Consider the following 26,498-nt stretch of genomic DNA (forward strand, 5'->3'; position numbering starts at 1 on the left):
ATCTTTTTAGTTAGAGCAGACTGTTCTACTTTGTCTACTGCTTGCAGTGACTTCTTTGGAAATCCTTTCACAATTACATGTTCAACATCTGCTAAAGTTGACATAATAAATACCGTTTTGTTGCCTTGTTTTACTAAAGCACTATACTCTTGTTCTGCAGTGACTTCATTGTCACATAAAATGTGTATGTAATGCTTGTAATTTACTTATTGAGCTCTGGTTTACTTTTCCTATTCTAATTTTGTTTAGCATATTGCCATATTCAATGTCTTCACTTTGTCTCATATTTTCTGTTAAATCAATGTTAGTGAAAAACATTTACATGGCCTAAACTTCCAATGGGGTTTCCAACATCTTTAGTTTTAATAAACAAGGTTACCATTAACTGGTGTTAACTGTAACACAGGGATAAACAGTGGGGAAAAATAGCACAGTACGAGCGAGGCAGACAACATGACGAGACAGCTATCCATATCTGGCAGGTCAAGAGAAAGGCGGCAGATATCGAGAGGCTGATGAGGAGAGAAGCGACCTTGCCCTTTTCAACAAAACCCTGCAAACCCTTCACTGAAAGAAACTTAAGACCAAGGACAATAGTCCAAGTGGGCAGCAGCAGATGTCAACGCTACATGGAGCGTGTCGAGGCTGATAAGCGGCAGCCTGGGAAACTCCTGCTACCGTTGTACCGGCCTTGACTCCAGTTACGAAGAAAGCCAAGCGGTTCATCACAGCCAGTGAGTCGAGGAGAGAGCCGAGAAGAGCCGGGCTGTGGTGAATGAAAGTCACAAAGCGGCAAGTTGAACTAAGTTCATGGAACTCTAAAAGTGTTAAGGGGGGCCGCTGCAGAGGGAACCGGCATCATGTGGGTGTTGCTCAGAGAAACACTGGTCAAGCCCCATCTAAGTGAAGTGAAACTACAGATACCAAAAGGCCATAGGAGAGCCGTCAAGTTGTGTCCAAGTGGTCACACAGGAGGTCAAGCAAAATCCCTGTACAGTCGAAAGCCTTTGACCTAAGAACTTTAAAGAAAGCAATGGAAGTGAATCCCGCTTCATGAGAAAGTAAGGGAAGTGAATCCCATGAACAATGAAAGTAAATGTTGAACAGTGAATGTGAAATCGCAAAGAGTGAACAAGGGTGCTAATGAGAAGGGGGCAAAGTCTAAAGTCCTGAGAAACAGTGCGTTGACAAAGGGAAACCCGGCCAAGGGATGTACGCTATGAACTGTTTGAAAAGACATTGAGAAGCTAAGGGAAGTGAATCCCACTAAAGAGAAGACAGGTGAAGTACACTGTACCACTCGTCATTTATGGTCCGAGCCCAGCCGAGGGAGATCCAGGGGTGGAAAGCTAACACCCAGAAAATATGTGAAGCAGAACCTTTATGTTTAATTGTTGTTTTTCTCAGTAAACCTATCAGGGCCCCAGGATCAGGAACTCGCAGCCCTGAAATGCATGGATACTGATGGGAACTGTTGGGTCAGCGCCCAGAAGAGGGGGACTCAAGGGTGAAACCATCACCTAAAAGAAGGGTCTGGAAAAGACCTGGGGCTACGCTGATGTCGGAACTGTCAGGACTGGGGGCTAGCTAGCCTTTTGGTTGTAGCTCCTGAGATTCTATCCGGGGCTACAACCAAAAGACAAGGGGCTATAGCCCCCTTAGCCCCCCCCATAGCAACGCATCTGCCTAAAAGTATATGTGAAGTGTCGGTGCCCGGAAGAGGGGGACCAAGGTGTGAAGCCATCACCCAACGTCAACTGTGGAAAAGAACTTTCATTTTGTTAGTGAATACATCAGGCCCTTGAAGGCAAGAGACTTTCAAGAGGAACGAGACTTGGCCATCAACGGTCCCGATTGCTGCCTTTGGAACTGTTAACTTGTGCTGGGAAATCTCGAGTGTGTACTGTGCTCCAAGCTCATATCTTACCCCGTGCTCCAAACGTGGGGAAGGGAAATCAGAGCTACTGCATCCTGACATACTTGCAAACACTTCTTTCTGTTCTTGAAAACTATCCCACACCCTTTTTGTATTAGTTGTAAGGTTTGGCAATAGGTTTCTTAGTATAGGCCCTTTTTATTTGACAAAACGCCACTAGGAGTGCCTTATTTTTCATTTGATTGTCGACGCTTGCTCCCCCATCTTAAATTTAGGTTTAGCTTAGGCGTTTTTCCAACCTGCATACAGTTTAAATAAACACACTTGAACTGTGATCACTTGTGTCCGTTTACTGTTGTCACCATGAGTTCCTCACAGTGTACACAACACGTGTCTCAGAGATTAAAAGAACACAAGGAGAAATTAAAAGAGGATAAATAGAAGAGGGGTGAATGGTAGTCCATGCAAAAACTGCAGACAATGCACCTGAAGCGAAGGTTGTTCCACGATAGGATGAATCCACCCTAAAAAAGGCTCCTAATTTACCAATGATCTGATCAAAAAACATCATGTGGAAAATGCATTACATAAGGCAGTTGACTCCGATGCTATAATTTTAACTATTACAAATATAAGTCAAGAGTTACTGTGGTTGGATTTTAAAGCAGTGTTTATTTGATTAGCTTATTTGCCATTTTGTTGCCTTGACATTTGAAGTTTGTTTTATTAGGTGCGAGTTCTCCCATGTCTAAGGTGGGTGACTGGATGCAGTTGTCTTCTTTTTTGGGCTAGTGCCTACATTTATTTTGTTTATTTTATGGTTTGTGTTCTACTTACTGATTTCATTGTAGGCACTGCTCCCTGGCTGGAGGGTGCCTGGCTTCTCCAGCCGTTCATTCATTTTAGACTTGCACACACATGTAGAGTCTTCTGTGCCTACTGACAGACTCGGGCTAATTGACCCCTGTGCTATATAACAGAGATGCTTCCTAGGAAGCACAGCAGAGGTGCCCTCAGCATTCCAAAATCATGCCTAAGCCTAGCCCATCCGGGGTTCAGGCAGCCTATGGACCCAGCGCTCTCCTGGTATGAGGACTTATTCACGCGAGATGCTACTGAATTTAGCTCCTCAGTCCACCCTCGGTCCCACTAATTGGCGGACCATGCTCTGGACTGTTAAAAATGCCTGCATGAATATAAATCTGACCTGGTCTGTGTCACTGAGACCTGGTTGGGGGATGCATCCAACCTGTGTCTAGTCCAGGCTCTACCTCCTGGGCAGTATTCTATTCTTAGGGCAGATAGACATTCCCCTCGTCCTGGTGGGGGCATTGCTCTGATCCATCGTTCTTGCTTCAACTGTATCTTTGTGCCTCTTGAGTCTCCAAGGAGGAGGCTCTTTTTGTCTGTGACCTTATCCGCGACCAAATCGCTCCACATTTTGTGAATTTATTGATTGCCCGCTTCTGATCCATTATTTGTCTCACATTTTTTGGATTTGTTGGCGAATCTTAAACCCTGTTTTGCCAAGCTTATTATGGTCGTTGATTTTAACATGCACCCCAATGATCCTTCAGATCTCCAGGCAGCCCATCTACTTCGGCACTGTTGGATTTTGATCTCTCTCAGCTGCCCAGGGGTGCTACTCACCTTCTTAACACCCTTGATTTTAATATTATGCCACTTGCCCTGGTGTTGGTATTTCCCTCTAGGCCGGTCTCATGGACACATTTTATTATTCCGTTCCGGATTGAGGTTCCATCTCTCTCTATTCTGGTCTGTTTGTTCCGTTCTCTTTTATTTGCTCCTGGAGTCCTATTCAGCCATATGTCATTGCATCTCATATTAGTGATGCCTGCAGAACATTGCCCATAATTAATCTCTCTGCTGTGATGAATCTGATGGGGTCATCACTCCTTTCCCAGCTGTAACCTCTCCCCATGTTGCCAGGGGAAGGCAGCCGCTATCTGATCCTGACCCTGTGGGCCGCTATATGAGGGAGGATCACATGGGGGGGGTGGCATCCCTCAGGAGGGTGTCATGACATCATCAGACGAGACATGGTATCCCCCTTTTTCTTTTGAGGATACCCTCGCCATTTCCCATGCCTTCATGGCATATTGTCATACCTCTCCTCCCCCATCTAGGAAGGATCCTGAAAAGCACCATACCAGACTGCATATTCATCAAGAACGGACTTGCCTTTTAATACCATTGGGAACACTCTTCCAGACTTTAAATATAAGTCATCAGAAACAGACTACCATTACCATAAGCCAGAGAATACTGGGATGAGAGAGATGAACCGAGTATTGAGGATCACTGGAAGTCAAGAGCTCACGCTGCTCCCTATTGTTTTGAGAAACAAACCTGAAACTGGGAAATTTAAACTGGCGAATCAGCTGACGAGCAGACACTGGCCAGAGAACGCTGCTTTTTTTCTGTGCTGTCTGAGATACTGTGGAGCCAACTGGCTTACTGACACAGAAGCAGGGAGCAGATTGCTGAGAAGACTATGCTGCGAGAACGCCAGGAGAAGATGCAAGGCTTCTGGCCATTCGCTGGTACTAGGAAGCAACCTCTACGTCCCTTAAGCTTGGGAAGACACAGAATAGGCAAGCAGGAGCCGCGAAACACAGAAGCTGAAAACCAGAAACAGCAAGCAAGACGACGCAGGTCTGCAGCAGGCTTTCAGCGTAAGAACCACCTTAACCCAGGAAGAACCAGTGAGTGCACCGAGCGAAGCAGGGACAACGGAGCGAATAGGCAACGCCGTCAAAACCGAATAATCCCAAATGGAATACATGAGGAAGAATGAGTAAATGAATATCTTGTAAAAAAAAAAATTTAAAAGTAGAATAAGCTTAAGAGACTGTCACCTTTGTGAGTGTATGTAGTACAGCTGTGAGGAAAAGACCTGGCAGGATAGCAGATCAGTAAGATTCATGGGGAGACAAAACAAGTAAAGAGACTGTCCAGTTGAAGAGTGTGGACTGAGCACACATGAGAAAAGCTGTGGCAAGAGAGTACACCAGGCAGATTAAGAGGTGCAACAATGCATATGAGAAAAGCCCTGACAGGAAAGTATCCCAGGCAGGTTACAAGTGTGTGCATATAAGAAAAGCCCTGGCAGGAGAGTATACCAGGTGAATGCAAGTTGCAAGTGTGTTCATATAAAAAAAATCCATGGCAGGTAAGCATACCAGTCATGTCAAGTTAAACAGTGTATAATATCCAGTACCTAAGAAGTCCTGATAAGGATACATCAGGATTAGCAAAAGGCTGTGGAAACATATTAAAGAGATAAAACCTGGCAGTTGAGCATTCCAGATAAAGAATAACAGCCAAATTGTTCTATGTACCAGTTGTGTTGTTGATCAAGAGAAACTTAAGGAACTGATTTTCTTGAATATAAAACACAGTGAAGAGAAATCCAGGGAAAGGGAACCACCCTCTGGAACAAGGAACTATATCCTTCTTGAACTTTTGTGTTGCAGTTACGCATTTCCTTTTTGAACATTTATACACCACTCAAGGCTGAAGACATTACCCTTTTCACCTTAGAGTTAATTTTGTTAGAACGTGAGGGTCAGAATAGTACTCTGGACATGGGATAGTTTTGCTTTGGACGCTAACATTGACAGACCCCTAGTTTTTTTTTTCTTCAGGGAAACACCTCTTAGAGCAGGGACAGAGAGGCGTTTCCCCACGCCTTTCATTTTAATCGAAGTCTTTGACCTAACACCATAACTCCCTTGTGTCTGGATTTCATTTCTGGCTCCTCATACTGGGCTCTCGTACATATTTGAGTTCACAGCGAATGCACTTGCTCCACTTAGGAAGCCTAAACCCCATATTGGTTAATCTGATCCATGGTTTACCCCTCATCTGGCCAGTCTGCATCTTTTCCGCAGGCAAGCAGAGTGCAAAAGGTATCTCTAAAATTCCCCTTTGGAAAGATACTCTTTGCATAAGGCCAAGATCCTCTTTGCATAAGGCCACAGCCATCTAGCAGCAAGCTATTTGTGATAGTAACCTATACCACTCGGATTGAAGTTGCACCGAATAAACTTTAGGAGTTTAGTACTGTGCTTGCACTTTCGAGTGATTCTGACTCTGTTAATTGTGTTTGTCCCTCTCAATTTCATAGCGATTCCCATTTATCTTTTTTTGCAGATAAGATTGTTCTTATCCATCAAAAAACCTTAACCTCTGGTTTTTGGTCTAATGTCTGTTTGTTTGTTTGTTTATTTCTATAGCGCTCCGGACCCGGGAGTATGAGGGCGCTTGGTACAGGTTACAGGTACAGTGCAATGGAAACACTAATCGTAAGGTAGCAAGTATATACAGAGTATACAATGAGGGCAATAATCATAATGTAGCAAGTATATACAGAATATACAGAAATGGGAGTAATAGCAAGCAGAAACAACAGAAGAGACATGTGCAGTTTGTAAGCAGTTTGAACTGGTTCAGACTTAAGGTTGGCTTTTTGACAGGAGCCACCCAATGGCTAGTTTCCTGAACGACTGGAAGGATTTGGACTCCTTGATATTCAGTGGCAAGGAGTTCCAGAGTTGGGAGGCAAGGACAGTGAAGCTTGAGCCACCTGCTCTTTTGGAAGTAAATCTAGGTACTGTGAGACATAGGGTATTGGACGATCTCGTGGTTCTGATGGAAGTTCTCATGGTGAATTTGTTAGTAAGGTAGGGGGGCTAAGTTGTTGAGAGCTTTGTAGGTGAGGCAGAGGGATTTAAGATCGATTTTATGTTGGATAGTGAGCCATTTGCATGTGGTTCTGGTGGCAGAGATGTGCTCACGCCTAGGAATGTTTAGCGCTGCGCGTAGCGCATTGTTTTGAAGGACTTGGAGTTTGCTGATTATCGCTTGGTTGGCACCTAAGTAGAGGCTATTGCAGTAGTCTAACTTTGATTGTATAAGAGCTCTGGCTAGCGTGAGGCAGCTGTTAGGGGAAAGAAATGGTCTACAGGCTCTGATTAGTTTTCCTGTGTAGGCCGTGGCTGAGGCGATCGAATTGACTTCTTTAGTGAGGTGTTTGCGTCAAGGTAGAAACCAAGTGTTTTCACGCTTTTGGCGATCGGGATAGTATTGCCATCAATTAAGATATTGGAATAGTTGGGACTGAGTTTTTGTAGGTTTTTAGGTGCACCAACAATGAGCAGTTCAGTCTTCTCGTCATTCAGGCAGAGGCTATGTGTGGCCATCCAGACCTGAATGACAGAGAAGATTTCGTTGATCCTAGCTACATCAGTGTTGTAGTTGCCCGAGATAGTGAGGAGTATCTGGGTGTCATCCGCGTAGTTTGTGTAGGTGACACCCAGACGGTCCAGTTTATCAAAGAGGGGCTTTGTAAAGATGTTGTATAGGGTTGGTGAAACACATGAGCCTTGGGGGGACACCACAGGTGATAGGGATGGGGTCTGCTGCTGCCACAGGAGAGAAGACTCTCATGGTTCTGTTGGCCAGGAAGGACTGGATCCACGAGACAGCAGATGGGGAGAAGTGGGCGGCAGACGAGAGGTGGTTGCAGAGTATCTTGTGGTCAACCAGGTCGAAGGCTGCTGAGAGATCTAGAAGGAGTAAGATGGCAGCCTTGCCCTTATCTTTGATTTCGTCAATCTGACTCTTAAGATCAACAAGGGCAGTTTCTGTTCCATGTTGTGGCCGGAAGCCAGACTGACGTAATCCAAGTAGTTGGTTGGCCTCTAGGTAATGCTGAATTTGCAAGTAGGCCACTCTGTCAAGGATTTTTAACAAGAAGGGGACGGTTGTGATGGGCCTGTAATTTGTAGGGATGGCTGGGTCCAGGGTTTGCTTTTTTAAAAGCGGGAGGACCCATGACTGTTTCAGATTGTTGGGTACCGAATTAGTAGAGAATGATGCGTTTATGAGCTTGGAAATGAAGGGGCGAGGTCTCTGGCTGCACCTCTCCTTCGGCGGTGTTGGCAAATCAGGTACACTCTTGGTCCTCTTTTCTGGTTTCTGGGCTTTCTGATATTGTCACTGACAAGCTCTAGTCGGATTCTCCGGCTGTTGCCCTTTCTCTTCCTGTATTGATATCTGTTATGCCTACTATTGTCTCTACTGTTGTCTCTGCAGTGAACCAGTCCCTTATCTGGCTCCATTCCTTCTGCTCTGAAACATGCTTTGGTTATAACTATGTTGAAAAAGCTGTCTTTGGATTCTTCTCTTGCCTCTAATTTGCGCCCTCTCTCCTCCCATTTTTTTTTAAAGGAAACTTCTTGAATCTCTGGACTCGCCAATACTGAGCTTTTTTCTTGAACACTCCAATTTCTTTGATTCCTTTCCCTCTGAGTTTTGGACCGGGCCACGGGACCGAAGCAGTTCTGGTCTCAGCCCGGGGAAACCTGCTGTGCCTTGCTGATCAACATGATGTCGGAGCACTGATTTTATTATATCTGTTGGCTGCCTTCAACATCATTGATAATTCCATTCTGCTCAGCAGGCTGTCCTCAGCTGGGATCTCTGGCTTGGTCCTTGCATGGTTTCACTCTTTTCTCTGACCGTTCCCAAACTCTTTCTCATACCCTCTATTTGCCTGCACCCATTCGCCTCCTCTGTTGGGTTACTCAGGGTTCGGCACTGTCCCCTGTATTGTTTAATGTATATACCCACCCTTCGGTGGCACTTATTCACTCCTTTGGCTTTCACTGTTACTCATAAGCAGATAATACCCAAATCATCATGAGTACTCATCTGTTCAATCTTGATACGACGGAGTGCTGTCACGCCTATTTACATGTGGTTAACATCAGGATGGGTGACAACTGGTTGTGCCTTAATGGCGATAAAACGGAGGGGCTGGTGATGGGCCCCCCCCCCTCAGCTGCTGCTCTCTGGACTCCTGCCTTCTGGCCCTCTTCTATGGGGCATCTGTCCACTCCTGCCACTGTGATTAGAAATCTCAGATGCAAGTTCTCCTCCTCTCCATCGGCTGAGGCGCAGGTGAGTGCTGTCTGCTAGGAAGGGCACTTCATGCAGAAGTTGTTGCAAAAAATTCTTGCTTTTCTTCTCACTCAACTACGTGTTGTGGTGGTGTCTTCTTGGTACTCTCGATTACAGTAATTCTCTATATCTTGCTGTCAGGCAAGATTGTATGCAGTACCCTTTGGAAAAAATACAACTACAGGTAAAAGGAAACCCAACCTTTGGTATAAGCTTGTACTACACCAATGATCTTTGTCTGAATGCCAGCAAGACAGAGATCCTCCTCATCGGCACACCTTCACTGCATTCAACACAGTCAACCATACCACCCTGCTCAACCGTCTCTGTGATAACCCGGGTATCACTGATCAGGCTCTGGCCTGGCTGAGCTCTTTCCTCTTTGATCAACCCTCCCAGGTCCAGCTTGGCTCCTTCCTATCTTCCTCTACCTGTGGTGTTTCCCAGGGGTCTAACCTCTCACTCTGGCTTTTCAACCAATACCTGGCAACTCTCGCCCACTGCATTGCCATTTTCTGCTCAAATTTCCAGTGCTATGCTGACGACACTCAACTCATTTTCAGGCTGCCCTCAGCCACCTCCTCTCCCTCTCTCATCTCTGATTGCCTAACTGCCATTCAAGATTGGTGTGCCGCCAATGATCTTTGTCTGAATGCCAGCAAGACGGAGATCCTCCTCATCGGCACACCTTCACCATCCTTTCCGCTCACTCTCTGGCTGGTTTCCCTTGGCCCTCCTCCTACCCCCACCTGCGAGGCCAAGAACCTCGGGGTCATTGACTCCACACTTTCCTTCTCCGCCCACATCTCTGAGGTCTCTAAAAAGTCAAACATCCTACTGCACCTCCTCACAGGTACTCTGCCTTTCCTCTCCGTCCCCCAGAAGCTCATGGTCTCCCATGCTCTGGTTCTCTCTAGGTTGGACTATTGTAACAGCCTTTTTCTAAATCTACCCTGCCTCTACTCTAAGCCCTCTACAACTAATCCAGAACAGGACTGCAAGACTTGTCCTTGGCCTCAAGCCCTGGGACTGTATCTCTCCAGCTCTATCTCTCCTTTGGCTCCCAGTGGATGAAAGGATTAAATTCAAAATTCTCTGCATTGTCCACAAGGCTTTCTGGGGCCTGGGTCCAAAATACCTTCAGCTATCCCTCTGCAAATACCTCCCCTATTGAGCTCTTTGCTCCTCTACCTCCAACTCCCTCAGGGTCAGTCGTTTTTCTAAGAAACGAGCTGGGGTAGATCTCGGTCTTCGGCTGGGGCCTCCCTCTGGAACAGCCTCCCTGCCACTCTAAAACTTGAGGAGAACTATCTCCGGTTCCGGAAGCACCTCAAGATCTTCCCCTTTTCTTCTGCCTTCGCTCCCCCTCTCCACTGCTGATCTGTTCTCTCTTGGCACCGTGCACCTGGCCACCCTCTGTCCTCCGGGCCCAGGTACCTGCTCACCCTAACACCCCCCCCACCCTTTGCAATGGGGTCTGTAACCGTACCCATACAGTCCCCCTTTACTTTTTCATCCTGCACTTACTTATCAGACCTACCCTGTCTGCTGCCTTAAACCTAGCACTTGCAAATTGCTGGCTGCACTACCACTGTTTGTTGCCTTTATTATGTATCTGTTTTTCCCTTGCTTCGTACTTTCCACTTCTCCCCCTTCCATGCACTTTCCCCCCCCCCCTCTCTCATGTACTTGCGCGTTCTTAATGTCACTGGGCCTAGTAAGATCATTGCTTTGTTCTCCCCTGTTCCCCTCCCTTGCCTTGTCGCGCTCTGAAACACTTGTGTACGAGCGTGATAGAAATAAAACACCAATATCAATGTCAATACACAGTTTGGTAGCATGTTGAGCAGCCAGGCTCATCTCAAGAGGGGTCAATGTGAGCTGTAGGGGAGTTACACAGGGATTGACAGTGACAAGTATTCAAAATAAATAAACTCTTACAGACAAGGTTTCTTGAATAAACAATTATTAATTCATCAGTCAGTTAGAATAAGCCTTCTTCAGAAGGGAGCAATATTACAGTAACACTCAAATATACTTCACAAAACACATACTCTTAATATCTCTAAAGTGTGAATACCCTTTTGGGATGGCCCAGACACAACTTACACCCACAGGCGACTTCAGTAGTTAGGATGTTGGGGACATTAATATATCACTGTTTCATTTAGAATCATTTAGAAGTAAAAGGTTATTAGAACATACTAATCAGGCAAATACTTCCAGATCCCCTAATAAGAGTCATTCAGTAGAACAGGCTAAGCCAAGGTCAATGGGCAAAAATCTATATGGGCTGAAGTACTTATTTGCAGGTATGTAAGAAAAGTCTTTGCACAATGTTTTAGAAGTCTTTGAAGAAAAAGAAGAATCAATGTAGGGCCACAAGCCGTTAGACTTGTGAGTAGTAGAAGATGCAAGCAACTCTACAGCAAACTAAGATCTCTCAGACTTTTATAGTACCTTTGTATTGAAGAAAAAGTGCAGCAGATGACTTCTGTTCCTGAGCAGCTCTGCAGATCTCACTGTTGCAGTTCTCCCATTGAGTTGGTGGGACTAATCAACTTCAAAGTAAGCCACCTGGACATCCTTCTAGGAGCTGGTTGAATTTCCACAGAGCTGCTGCCGGAAACCATAGAGCCAGGGAGCGGAACACCAGTTTGTGTGCGTTTCTTTTAAGATGGCCAAGTGCTCCAGAAAGATCCTCCGGACTCCCAGGAAGCAGGACTGACCGAGCCTGAGCCTCCTCACAGAAGCAAGGAACGTCCATCTCGACAGCCGGGAACCACATTGTTGCTATTTGCAGTAGAAGCGAGGAGCTGAAACACTGAACAGCCACTGAAAGTGAAGTTTGCATGTTGCAAGTTTTGACCGTCCCAGTGCAGTGCAGGTGTCCCCCGATGTCCTCCCTCGTGACCCCACGACTGAAGCCCAGGAACAGTGAGATATGCAGAGCTGCACAGGAATAGGAGTCATCTGCTGCATGGTTCCTTCATTTTAAAAGGTAATGTACAAAGTCTAAGAGAACTTACCTCTTGCTGTAGAGTTTCTTGCATCTTCTACTACTCACAAGTCTAACAGCTTCTGGCCCTACAATGACTCATCTTTTTCTTCAAAGACTTCTGAAACATTGTGCAAAGACTTTTTTATTTACCTTCAAAGAAGGGCTTCAGCCCACATAGACTCTTGCATATTGACTTTGGCTTAGCCTGTTTTAATTGAATGACTCTTACTTGGGGATCTAAAAGTATTTGCCTGCTTAAGAAATATTTTTGGTATCTTGTTTGCTCTAATAATCTTTCCATTTTGACTTGTTTTTAACTAATTCTGAATGCCAACAGTAATACATTAATGTCAACAGCACCCTAGCAATTGAAGTCATCTGTAAGTGTAGGTCCCTGCTGTATGCCATTCCAAATAGGTAATTACTGATTCTGAACTTGAGTGTACAATTTTGAAGTATATTTGTGTGGTGTTTTACAGTGCTCCGTTCTGAAGAAGGCTGATATTAACTGACTGGTAAATAAATTAACAATTGTTTTATCAGGAAACCATGTGTGTACGTGTTTGCTTGAATACTTGTCACTGTGAACCTCTGTATAACTCCCCTACAGCTCACACTGACCCCCCCCCTTGAGATAAGCCTGGCTACTCGTCCACACTACCAACCTGTGTAGTACAGACTTATACCAAAGGTTTGGTTGCTATTGCATGGAGGTCAGGGTTGTTTTAGTGCACCCTAAGGGTGCTGCATACAATCTTGCCTAACACCATGCCTTCCTTACAAAGCACATTGATTTCAAAGCCCTTCGTATTGTACACCGTGCCTTCAACGGCACTGGTCCCAAATTCCTACAAATAAAATGACAGTCTAATGTCCCGTCATGCGTTCTCCAATCTGCAGATGTGCTTCTGGTCAAGGTGCTGCAGTTTAAGTTTAGGAGGCAAATGGGTTGGGGTGGAGGCGAGTTGAGCTTTTTCTGTCACCGCTGCTGTGCTGTGGAGCAAGCTCCCCTATCCTATTCGAGCCACTGCTGACCATTTGTCTTTTCATCAGCTGTTAAAACATTTTTATTTTAGGCATTGTCTTTAGTTCCATTGTTTCTCTGCACCTACTTTTCCATTTCATAACGCCACGATGCCCTTGTCGACGACAGCTGAACTTAATACATTCATATAACAAAACCTAGCTGCAAGTTTCAAAAGAATAACAATTACTTACTAATATGCTTCCAACCTACATTTCAAATGAAGAAAAGGATTTTATACCTTGGTAAGCCTTTGCCAAGCTCCTGTTTCTTCTTGGTTACGTGCTGGATGACCTGCTCCCAGTTTACATTTCTCCGTGATGCATTGAGAATCTGCCTCAGGGTTGGTTTCAATCCAGATTCTTTGTCAGTCTCACTCTTTCGATGGCCGCTAACATTCCGGATTCGGCGTGCATTATTGAGATTGGGCTCAGGCAGATGAGTGCCTGCCTTGCTTTTAGGGCCAATGTGCCTGGTTAGGTCTCTTTGAAGGGAAACTGGAAGGCCAAGCTTACTCAATTCAGGTAGAAGTGACTGTTGATTGCCTCCTTTTTGCAGGTCTGGATCACAATCATTGTTTTTTCTTATCTCAGACGCATCAAATGACTCTCCATTGGCTTCACGTTCTAGAGCTGGCTCAAAGCTCAGAGCCAGATGGGATGGCACCTCTAGTGACTCCATTTCAACTGTGGAATATTTTTGGGAACCAGAGGCCATGCCCGATGCCCTAAAAGATTTCTCGGATATTTCAACAGTTTTCCCATCTTCCTTGCCGATTTCTTCACTGGGTGGCATTTCACAAGGTGATGAGCCATCTAAAAGACTAGGGTCTTCGGAATTTTCATAATCGGATAGTTCCCCATCACTCACATTCTCCAGGAAATCCATGTGAAGGTCTGTGCCAGTTTCTGAACTATTTGATGCCTCTTCTGATTGCTCTTTATAGCTTTTCGTGAGATGTTGACTACGCATAGACTGGCTGCATTGTAGAATTGCTTTGGCTTTCCGTAGAACTTCACTTAGGCTTTCAACTGGCTCTTTTGGAGAGGTTTCAGTGGTATTCTTGTTGTTTGCATTGCGAGATGAGGCACTGCGCAACTTTGAGACATACGAGTTGGGCCGGTGAGTTTCTAAATTGAGTGCACTCAAATTTGTACGACTTTCTCTGGGAGACGATGGGAAGAGATGCTTGATATTCTTTTGACCACCGCTCATATCACGCTTCTGTAGAGAACGTTTTTTGTCGGGTGTAGCTAAAAGAGGGGATTTCAAGGATGGCATTCTGTTACATTTGTTTACCTCCTGATCAGATTTTCTTAGGCATGCTTGGTCTACGGGCTCTGTGCAAGGATTATTGGAATCAACATCTAACTGGCCGTTTTCAGATGGACAATCAGGCCCGTCCTTCACACTCCGTTTTGGAATAGTGTCTGAAATATTAGCTTGGTTATCTTTTGAAATCTTTTGTGGCAAGTGAAAGGGTGGGAATGATGAATCCTTTTCTGGAGTATCTGATACATCGTTTTCAGTTGCAGGCTGGTTCTCAGCAGCTTTCTGAGATGGATAAGGACTCCATCGATGTGGTTTGTCCCTAGAAGGGCTTGTTCCCTTTCCACTGCATTTGGTAGTTTTGTGCTCAGATTTGTCATGTACACTAAAATCAAATGCACTGTCTGGGGGAAGGCAGTCACTGGTGAAATCCATGGAATACGTGGCCGTGTCACACTGCTCCGCTGCCGCATCTCCGAAGGGTATTATATTGCTGATGTGATCCTCTTTCTCACGCTGCCAAGGATACCTAGCCTGGTTGTACTTCATGGACCTACCACGTTTTGTATTCCAGCTCAAAGCCATGTCGTCTAGTCTATTTCTTACTTGAGGAAATCCATCATTCCACCCATTAGGACCCCGCGGAGTGGCTTTCCAATTCCCCCCAGTATTATTTGGGTGCCAGGTTGGAAAACTTACACCACTTCCAGGGTTCCAATTGTGATTTCTTCCAGGTGCATTATGATGCCAAGTCAATGAACTACCCCTATTTGCATGCCAAGCAACTCCGGAATTACCAAGGTTCTGGTGTCGTTTTGGGCCTACAGAAACAGATGAATGCCACACAGCATGTCCTTTTGTACCACCGACATATCTGCTTGAATTTGGATTTTTGGCGGAATGTGGGAAGTTGCCCTTTCGGGAATTAAGAAAGCTCTCATTTTCCCATTTCCAGTCTCTAAATGGTGCACCATTAATACGCCATCCCGATTGGTCATAGTTGGCTCGGGCGCCGTGGACCATCCAATCTTCTCTTATCCTCTGGAGCCTCCGATCATCAGTCAATGGTTCCTGGGCAGTGTTGCTTGTTTCATCTTGTCTGAAATGAAGAAAATACGACAAATCTCATCAACAGGGTAATACAATCAAGTTTTAATATAGCACTTCATGTTGGATTCCTTCCTTTCTAAACACTAATAATAACTATTACCCAAATGAATGGTACTCATCTGGAACTAAATATACTATTTCATCTATTGCAGTGATGCACACAAATTCACAATGATCAAACAGTGCCAGCTAGAAAAGTTCCAGACAACCTATTTTACATAGAGCTGCCAAACAGTCATGGTTTTCTTCAGCATATTTAAGATATATTCTGTTTAAGTAAATGCTTGTTGTTCTGAGTCACTCCAGATGCTTAACTATCATAAGGTTGTAGATATGTACACACTGAGCCAGATGCTTCCTGGTACTAAAACAGTCGGAGTAGACTGGCAATCAACAAGGAATTATTACCAGGGGAAGAGCATGGAAGTTTTAGTACAAATGGTGAAGGGATGCATCGGACTCCCTGAATCACCCAGCTTCCCTTAATAAAAAGATTCACAGAAAAGACGGTCATTGCTTCCTGATGTTCCACAGAAGAGCAAGTTAGGTGGGACTCAGGGGTTATCCACTTCATGTGTTCATAGCATTGTGGAGGGCACCCATTAGCACTTACCTTACACTGTGTATTCCTGTATATGTAGTACTGTGTGCCACTATGCTAACACAAGGAGTAGGGTGTTGTGAAGAGTGCCAGACACTGCACCCTGTGGTTCAAATTGGCTATTATTCATTGTGTTGGTGGTAGAGGCCAGGCCACCTCCTTTACTTCAACAGAGACCATATGCCACTATTTTCCATTAAAGCACTGTGGGAGCATTTGTGCTACTAGCTCCGTTACATCTTTGCCTGAGAAAACGCACCATGTTCATGTTTGTGGAATCTCAACACACATTTCTGCAACTCCAGATCTACCTGATCATGTCTGCTACATTACTAACCCTCCCCAGTAATCACATGTCTGCTGGATCCCTCTTATAGGTATTCAGAATCTCATCTATCACTATATCCCATGTACATCTCTGGCGGATCACGTGACGCTATTGACGAAACAGCGACAAGCAATGTCAAGTTGAACCATTTCCCAGACTCTGAGATGTGCCTTCCTCAATAAGCCTGAGGTGAAGGCAATCTTTAAATGGAAAAAGAGTCATGAGAGAGTACAAAAACCATGATGGCTGTTCAGTTACTCACTGTCACTGCAATACATTATGTTACAGAACAATTCTATTGGTTCTCTATGGCAAGCATTAGCTACCCAGCAAATACTCTTGTTTTGGCTTTTCTGTGCATAGAATAAAATGCTTTGTACAGGCAGTCATCTAGTGGTTAGCTCCGAGTAGTATATCTTTTTCGAATTCGAAAAAAGGGGGCATTGACCGTGGTGTGGTGTTCCTGCCATAATATCCCTACCCTACTTGTTCACAGGCCTTCATATCTCAACACCCTCAGTTTTTCTCTTATGATGTATGTCTGTACAGTCTGGGTGCGGCTGTATTTTGTATTGAGCCTTCCCTCCCATGCGGGAAGTTGGGCGTTGGCATGTGATTCTAAGCAGATACAAGCCACAGAAAAACTATTACTGGGTTAGTAATGTATATATTCCAAGGCTTGTGAATCTGCTAAGATTCACATGCTTTGCATAGATTAACAAGCGGTACCTAGTGAAGGTGGTGGGTGAGTTGAAGAAACAGCTGCAAAACACTTGCAAATTGCATGCCCCAATTGGGAATCTCCACTGCGCTTTGATTAATGTTATTTATTTCTTTTTTTTTACACCTTTATTTATTTGGCAACATAACCAGAGTACATTGGATTACAATCAACATCAAGCCATATAGGATATTACAAACTTAGCAATTCTCTCCGGGATACAGACCATGAAGCATCTGATGACCATAGAAGACTGTTCTCACAGTCAGATCATAAGCATATACAGTTATACTGGACAATTAGACTGTGGGGGGAAGGTTAGCCAGGTAGGTCTTAAATTCGGCCCACACATCGCTGAGACGAGATGTGGGAGGCAACAAGGCTGTATACAGCTCCTCATAGTTTTGGGCCCAGGTGAGTGCTACCAACCATGCTTTGCTATTGGGTGGGATGGCACCTCTGCAAAATACATCTCTTGGCTATCATGCAACCTGTATTTACGAAAGAACTGAGTTTCTTGTTTGGGAGGTTCTCCCACACACCAAACAGTACTCCCAGAGGGGAATGTTACAAGAGAATGTCCACAATTTTCGACAGAGTGTCTAACACAGAGTCCTAGAATGCCTGCAGACTGCAGGACCAGAACATGTACATATGGTCAGCTTGGGCAAAGCGGCATCTAGGACAACAGTGTTCAACAGCTTGGTATATTTTGCTAAGTTTCATGGGGGTATAATACAGTTTGTTCAACACTTTATATTGCATACATCTAAATCTGAAATTTAGAGAAACATTTTTGGTATGAACACGCATTTGCTTCCATTGGGCATCAGATAGTTCGCTCCCCACATTTTCAGACCAGCTAATCCTCGCCCCTGAGAACGGGGATGGTTGTTTATTCAATAGCATTTTGTATAGTGTCGAGAGTATCCGCCGGCTGCCACTGGAGTTGGCGACATAACAATTCCTCAGTATCAGGGGGTTCAGTCGGGAAACCCGGCCATTGTGCCATCACAGCCACCCGTATTCTATAATACTGCATAAGTTCCACCCCAGTGCCACTTGTCCTTGCCGCCAGGTTAGCGGAGAGATACATTTCCCATCTGGCAATAGATCAGCCATTGCTTTATAACCCAGGCGATCCATTGTGCCGCCACTGCAGCGTCCCAAGCAGGTCTGAGCCCCATGAACCTGCACAATGGGAGCCATTTGTAATATGGATGCACTGTACCGTGCACAGCAAAAATAGAGCACCAGGTTAGCACTGTGGAGGCCACCAAGTTGAATGGGCAATTCTCTTTGTACTTGCGATCCATAATTAGCGTCCTGAGATGAGACCTCATGGGATGGGGGGGTTGCAGCTTCTCATCATACCAAAGGGTGGCAAACTGGGCCTGTGCCGCCACCCAGCATAACTCAAGGTGGGGGGCCATAAACCCCACCCCCGTCATAAGAGGGGGGTCATATAAATCCACTTTTTCCGGACTGCTCCAGGGTGCCACAAACATTGTGTGCAGCTCCCGTAAAATCTAGCAAAGAAGGGTTTGCCAGGTCAAACCGGGATATTAGCAAATATATATAAAAGTTTAGGCACTAGCACAATCTTCACCAAGGATAAATTACCAGCTAGCGTGAGAGGTTGCGGCCTCCATCTGTTCAGCCTGCCAGTCACATAGCCCTCCACAGCTAGGTAGCTGTCTTTCAGTAGTGTGGATTTGGCACCGGACACCATCACATTTAATCCCATTCGGGGACCACCAGAGAGGGTAACGTGCCATACGATTTTTTAGTGCCACTGGTAAGCAGAAACATTTCCGATTTGCTATAGTTTATTGTGAATCCAGAAAAGCCACCCAGCTGTATTATGTCCCGAAGGATAGGATTTAGGTTTGCCTGAGGGCCCCTTACATACAAATAGCACGTCATCTGCATAAAGCGAAACAATCTCGGGCGATCCGCTGAGACGAACCCCGCAATACCCATGTTGGGCACAATTCATGTCTGCCACTGGCTCAATAACTAGGGCAAAAAGGATCGAGGAGAGTGGGCAGCCCTGGCGAATACCTCTACCCAGTACAAAGGGATCCGAAACACATGAATTGACCAGCCGATGGGTGTGTATAAAGCAGCTTGATATATCGAAGCATCTCAGGGCCCATACCCATCTTCTCAAGCACTACCCATAGGTATTCCCATGAGACCCTATCAAAGGCTTTTTGCGCATCGATGGTAATAGTCATTGCCTCTGCCGCCGGATCTATTTTGGCCATCCCATCAAAGAAGCGCCCGATACTGAGGGACATGGATCTAGTTAGCCCATTGGGGGTTCCCACTTGCATCAGGGATGAGGTTCACTTGGGTACGCCCAGCTTCTGCCAGTCTAGCCAGCGTGCTCCCAGGTCTCTCCTCTTCCCCATATTTCCTGGATGCTTGTGGCTGGGAGAATTACCGAACCTCCCTCACGGCATGAGCTTCGAAGCACTCCAATTCAGAGAGAATTTGTGCCAGTACATGTGGGTCTGGATGGTGGGAGTACTCCACCTCTAAGGACTTAAGTTTGGTTTCCCACCATTGTAGGTCACCCCTGATCGCTTTCAAAACCCTGGCTTCTCTGTAGATAGACATGCCCCTGATGTAAACCTTAAAGGCTTCCCACCCAACTCCGAGATCGCACCCACCGTATTACATGCGAAGAAGGTCTCGATATCTGACCTGATCTGATGTCGGTCTTGAATACTATATCTTTGAGTGCTTCAGATTTGAAATGCCAGGAGCAGCCAGACATCAGGGCTTTGTCTGTTTTCAGCATCAGTACTACTGGAGAGTGCTCGGAAAGGGTGCAGGGCAGAATTACGAGGTCCACTACCCTGCACATCATTGACCCAGAGATCAGACACATTTCAATGCGTGAGGACATATTGTGCACTGAGGAGAAGACTGTATACTCTTGCTGGTGTAGGAGGCGCCAAGCATCTCGTAGCTCCAAGTGATCTATTTGACCCAAGAGTTGACAAGCCGCCTTTGATTGGGGCCTGGGAGCTACACTTGTCCTGTCCATGGTCTGGTCAAGGATCAAATTCATATCCCGCCGCCCCCACATAGGATCGGGACTGCTACATAACCAGTAATTATTGCTGCTAGCCCATCGTAAAATTCTAGCGAGTCGGACTATACGTGTTCACCAGTAATAACTCAATGCCTTTGAGGATACAACGTAGGATAATAACATACCCCCCACACCTCTCCCCCCCCCCCCCGGATCGAGATAATTTTTCTTTAAAGGTAAATTTCACAGATGTGTAGACAAGTGTCCGGACCCCCCCAGACTGAGTTGAGTATGAAGGGAAGTATCTGTTACCTCACCAAGCTGGAGCAACCGCGCGTGGGGCACCCCCTCTCTAGCATGCGTCTCCTGCAGGAAAAGGACATGCACTTTATGTCTATTTGCATGAATTGGGGTTGTTTTATCGTGACTGAAACGGTCGAGACGGAAATGACTGCATGGGAAATGTACGCAATACAAAAATGTTTGGACATTTCCCATGCGGACATGCATTGTAAAACAACCCCAAATCCATACAAGCACACACCCCCACCCACAACCTCAACACACCCCTAGCCCCCTACTTACTTTTCATTCTGATGCACTGTATCCCTGCAGCGCCAGTTCCATTTCAGTTCCGTGATCGGGAACCGGCGCCGCAGGGTCATTCTTTTTTTTATTTTTTTACTTTTAGTTGGGTCCACTGCAGGGGTGTCCCCTGCAATCCCGCTCACTATACTTTATAGTATAGTAAGCAGGGTATTGTGGGGCGGGGTATCTGGTTGGGGGACACCCCCGCAGCCCCTGGCTTTTTCTTTTTGACCGAACCCACTAAAAGACCTAAACACATACCACAAATAGTTAGAACTTTTGGTAGTTTGAACTTTTTGTGGTATGTGTTTTAGGTCTTTTGGTGGGGTCGGTAATTTAGGTTTGGTAATTTTGGCCTGTTCCATTTGCATAAGCCATTACCTTCCGTGATTTAATAAAGTTCCCTAGCCCGAAGTAGATGATCTCTGTCACGATAACTCATGATCTTTGCGATGATTGGTTGTGGAAAATCCCCTGGGAGTGAGGGCTCAGTGTGCTCGCTCGACTGCGAACAAGGGGGCCAACACAGGGTCACCAGGTAAATCTTTGAAGTTCTCCACCGCCTGTTCCATAACCCTCGTCAGTGCATCCTCAGCAACACCCACTATTCGTATATTGTTCCCCCTTGAGTGTGATTCCAGGTCCTCACACTTGTTTTTGACTACCTTTATTTCCTTGGCAAGAGACGCCACTGTGGCCTGGAGCCCCTGCACTGTGCCCTCCGTCGCCCCAAATCTTGCCTACGCTATGCGCACCACCTCCTTTGTCATTTGTGACCGCATGGATGCCACGTTAGCCATGATGTCGTCCAGCTTCTCATGTACTGCAGCGAAGCGCTTGGCCATGGCTTCCATCATGTGAGTGAGATCCGTGGGTGGTGCAATTGTGTGTTGAACCAGATCAAGCTGGGATCTAGACGAAGGCCCGGGGTCTTCACAGGAGGTTACCATGGCAAATGTATCCATGCCCCCCCCCCCCCGACTTATTCCCATCGCCGGCACCCATGGTCATGATGGGCGGATGTGGAAAATCTGCGGTGGGAGGGGAGCAGGGACGGTAAAGTAAAGGAATCCCCCAGCCGGCTGCACTCCTGGCCCACTCGAGTACAATAGCTAGGCCCCAAACTAGCACACCCCACCTCCTGGTCACAGTGCAAGGCCAAGAGCACTCCTACCATCTCCAAGGTGGGTGGCCCCCACAGTCGTGCTTCCTACTCTTCAGGTTGTGTGGATAACAAGCTGAGTAGTGTGAGGTCAAAGGTCGAGCCGAGACCCTCAGTGGTCAGTGAGGACTCAGCAGTACCCCTGATCCAGGGGACCTTCCCTGCAATAGTACGCCCCGCTCAAGTGGTCCTATGGGTGTATCTCCAGCTTGGCAGTTTCAAACTGGGCCTGTGTACAAGTTAGGGCACCATGTGGCATATGGCAGACCAAGACGTTCACACCCCGCCCATCCGTGTGGAGCCAGCAGTAGGAGGGCGGGGTGCGGGTAGGTGCAGCGTTTTACTTCCGACCGGGAGGTCGCGAGCAGGCTCACTCACCACAAGGGCCGGTCGCTCACTCCTCCCCGCCGCTGTCCGGGGTTGCCTCACTCCGGCTAGTGTGTGCAGCCACTGCCACTGTCCTGGTCCCAGGTAGTAGGTTGCCGATCCGCGGCTCGTCACGCCAGCTCCAGCATGCGCTGCAAGATATGGAGCTCGGATGCGGTCTGCTCTGTTTAGCGGGAACTGCGCGAGATATGGGCACTGCAGCCTGCTCTGTACAGGCGCCGCCCCACCAGTGGACACCGGCGAAGCTCACCACTCCCTGGCCTCCGAGCTCAGGGTGGAACAGGAGACGCTCAGTTCTCCCTCCGGAGTCATCGCTTACACCGAGCGTTCCACACCGCTCGGGAGAGCTACACACAGGTTTTGCAGCACTAAGATTTGCCACCATTGAAAGATTTGTCGGGCCGAATTGCGAAGACGATACAAGCTGCTCAACAGCACCCCTGATTAATGTTGTTTAATAGTGCACACAGAACTCCACGTTGTTGCCTTACAAATTGCATCTAACAGTAACTTTGCATTGAAAGACAGTGTTGCCTTGTTGCTGCCGGTGGTTTGTGCAACAGGGATGAATAGAAGGTTTGTTTGCTAAGATATAGGAGAGATGTATACACTACAAAATCCATATCGGTATGGTGGCTTTGGATCAACTTCTCTTCCTGTTGCCACTGAAACAAAGTACGGCTTTTTTTCCTGTTATTTTATTCTGCTGAGGGAAAACAGGCGTACCTTCTGAACATGTAGTGCATGGAGTGCCTTTTATCCCCTTTTTTGTGGATTGGAGAAGAAGGCTAACGATTCAAATGATTGTTTTTCGTGAAAAACGTGGGTGTGTTCTTAAAACCACAATATGTTTATGTATGGTGGACAAGGGTTCGGAGCCTGATACGCCACGAGGAAAGCCACTTAGTAGGCAAGTTCCTTTTCAGTGGTTTATGCGTTGTCTTAAATGCTGGTCACACTCGTTTTTAAAGGAGTGTATTTAAATAACAGCCAGGTGACCGTTTGACAGGAGGGTAAATGCATTTTGTGCCTTCAATAAAAGCCTTGACTGCAGTTACTCTTCCCCATAACACCATGTTGTAAGGTGATGTATGCTGCCAGTGCCGTCAGGTGTGAATGGAGTGAGTTCTAAACAGTCAAGTAAATAAAGCAGGTAGGTAACAAGATTTGCCGGTGAGCAGCCAATGCTCCTTTGTACATTAAAAGACAAAATGACTTTCACTTTTTAAAGTATTAGTGGCTAGTGTTGTTTTCTTTTGCCTCTCGCAGGATGTCCATGCACCGTGGGGCAAATGGTAAATTAAACTATAACTTCAGGAGTCAGGCTGGCAAATTGGTTGTGTGGAGGCTCGGGTGTTTTATTGTCAGGCGGTGCACAGGGCACCCTCGGTAGGTTTGGGGGTGGCTATGCTGATATAAGGGTCAGAGAGTAACATACAGCAGGAGGGTAAGCAAGAAGGAAGAATAGGCAAGGTAAATCAGAACAATGGAACAGGAAGAAAAAGAGTAACATACAGCAAGAGGGTAAGCAAGAAGGAAGAATAGGCAAGGTAAATCAGAACAATGGAACAGGAAGAAAAGGCAGACTTCCCCTGGGAAAAAGAAGGGATGGGATCCATGTCCTGAACAAACAATGGATTCCTCATGGCGTACACAAGTTGGACTTGAGACTACCCACATGAATAAGAGAAGCTCAATGCCTACTAATGGATGCCCCCATGCTGTAAAAATCTGTTTGAGTGTGCTTATAGTTTCCATTTGTGTTCAAGCACAGGTTCTCTGCTTAGAACGGCCAGACAGTTGTGTTCCCCTGGAACATAATGAACTTGGATAATATCCATTTCTCGATGCACCAAAGTACTGGCACATTTCCCTGCTTCCCTTCAATATGAAGCTGCTTGAGACCTTGGTTTCCCCTCGCCTCTCTTGTCTTGTCTTTTCTGGAATCCTCTGGCTTCTTCGACCCTTTCCAATCTGGCTTCCGTCCTGGAAGGGGAACTAACTCTGCAATCAATTCTGTTATGGATGACCTTGCCCGGTGACCAGGGCGGGGTAGGAGCAGTTCTTTTATTGGACTTATCTGCCGCCTTTGATACAGTGGATCATTCCACCCTCTTAGCGTGGCTGTCCGATGCAGGCATCTCCGGTCAGGTTTCTTGACTGGTTCCAAGCCTCTCTGACCGACCGGACCCAGCCGGGGTCTCTGCCTCCTTTCCGCTCCCCCCTGGACTGCTCCTCTGTGGCGTCCCACAGGGATCGGCTCTCCCCCATCCTTTTCAACATGTACATCCGCCCCCTTCTACTTCTCTTACTGTCACATGGCTTCAGATATTATTCGTATGCCGATGTTAGGCAGATCCTGGTTCATCTTGATCTAACCAGGGATGATACTGCGTCTCGGCTATGAAGCTGCCTGGAAGATCTTGGTGCCTGGATGGGGACCAACTGGCTAAAGCTTAATGGCTCTAAAACTGAGGTACTGGTGGCGGGCACCTCTAACCCTCATGCCTTCTGGACCCCTGACTTCTGGCCTTCCTTACTAGGCACATGCCCTACACCCGCAACCTCAGTCAAGAACTTAGGTGTCCTGCTTTCTTCATCCCTGTCCATGGCACCCCAGATGGCATATGTATGTAAATATGGGCATTTTAAACTGCGGATTCTGCAAAAGGTGCTCCCCTTTATCCCTATCAAACATCGTGCTCCTGTGGTGGCTGCCCTGGTCCTCAGCACCACGGACTACTGTAACTCTCTTTACTTAGGTCAGCCGAGCCACCTTACTAGACGCCTCCAACTGCTCCAAAACTCTGCTGCTCGGGCGGTGATTCGCCCTCCATCTCGTGCCCATATGACCCTGTTAATCAGACAACTACATTGGTTGCCGATTGAGAAGCGCATCCTTTTAAAATCGTTGTGCTTGGTACACCGCGCTTTCTACAATCAAGGTGCCAAATACATACGTGAAAAATGTTCCTGTTATGGGCCTTCTCAACCCCCGCGCTCTCAGTTGGCTCTTCTGATCGCTGATCCTCGTATCAGATTGTCCCAGATGAGCGGTCGTGCCTTCTCTGTGAGGGCCGCCATAACCTGGAATAGTCTTCCCTTTCGGCTCTGTGCCAGCGAAAACAACCTGGCTTTCCGTTGTTATCTCAAGACATATCTGTTTTAGGTCCCACTGTTGCACCTCTCTGTCTACCCTAGCGCCAAAATACTTGTGGGTGAACGTGCACTTTAGAAATGTTCTAACATAACACATACTATGCGAGTAGAGGCAGTGTTCTACAATGTGGGCTGCCCTGTTGATGTAAAACATGGCTGTGGTATTGTCTATGTTGATAAGAACCTTTTTGTTTGAAAGGTGTGCATGTATAGAGCACAGTGCCATCCTGACTGCCAGGAGTTCTAGCACAGTTACGTGTTGACTAGCCCGTTGCTCTGTTCATTTGCCCTGTGTGGCAAGGTCTCGAGAGTGCTACCCCAACCGGTCAGTGAAGCATCTTTTGTTGTAATGGTTAAGTGCACTGGCCGATTGGTGAAAGATCTGCCTTTCAACATATTTGCATCCATCCACCACTGAAGCGCATTTACCACCTTTTGCAATAACATCACTAGTTCATCTCACTCAGCTGACCCCTATGACTATTGTCCCGCGAGTTATTGTTGTATTAGAGCTATGATGAGACTTGCATTCATGTTGACAAAGGCTTCTTAGCAGCAATGGTTGAGTCGATGACTAAGCTGAGAGGAGTTATACAATCGGGATGGAGTCTCTTTAGGCCCAGATAGATGCCCACAAGTTTGCAGCCAGAAATGCGCGTTTTGAGAAATCACTGCAGCAGTGCTAGAGGTCCCAGGATATTCAGAGATTCCAGGTCCAGAAGGACGCAGCTCGTCGTGGGATGGCTCAAACTGTAGCTGGGCTCGGGACCGATTATGCCCACCAGTCTAAGGGAGGAAGTTGTCCTGTCTGGATCGTCCCCGTCACATGGAGGAGAGGGCCGGAGCTGCAGCAGTCACTCAGTTGGTTCTGGTAGTCGCTGGAGGTGACTGCAGGCATTCATTCTTTTTCTTCGGAAACGATCTTCCAGTGGTCGACTCACTTCTGCATCAAGACCCTTGCTGTATATACAGGAACCCAGCCAATAAGCATGCATGCTACATTCAAACTTTGGGGGGTGGCTGTCCGAAGGGGGCAGCCAGGCTCCCAGTCAGAACTGGTTTCAAGCAGACAAACTGGAGGACAAGGACCTGAAGAGTTTCGTTGTCCTCCCAGCTTCCTGTGTTCCCATACACTCTGGCGCCCCGGCGGGCTTTCCCATGGAAACCCAGCAAAGACAAAAGACAGATTATGAGCTCCTTCACCCAGGTCGGCAGAAGAAGGATCAAATAAGGACAAGT

General features: G+C 46.6%; 1 protein-coding gene across 2 annotated transcripts in view; it reads right to left on the reverse strand.

Annotated features, from left to right (window-relative positions):
* ZNF106 (zinc finger protein 106) overlaps positions 1 to 26,498 on the reverse strand; it is a 693,205-nt gene that overhangs the window by 442,271 nt on the left and 224,436 nt on the right. For both annotated transcript variants that reach the window (XM_069638825.1, XM_069638826.1), the window contains one exon: positions 13,130 to 15,256. In XM_069638825.1, coding sequence (XP_069494926.1) covers positions 13,130 to 15,256 — 2,127 coding nt within the window. The remainder of the gene's footprint in view (positions 1 to 13,129; positions 15,257 to 26,498) is intronic.

Source organism: Ambystoma mexicanum, chromosome 14 (assembly GCF_040938575.1).
Source record: "Ambystoma mexicanum isolate Mex_15411 chromosome 14, UKY_AmexF1_1, whole genome shotgun sequence".
In the NCBI taxonomy this organism is placed as follows: Eukaryota; Metazoa; Chordata; class Amphibia; order Caudata; family Ambystomatidae; genus Ambystoma; species Ambystoma mexicanum.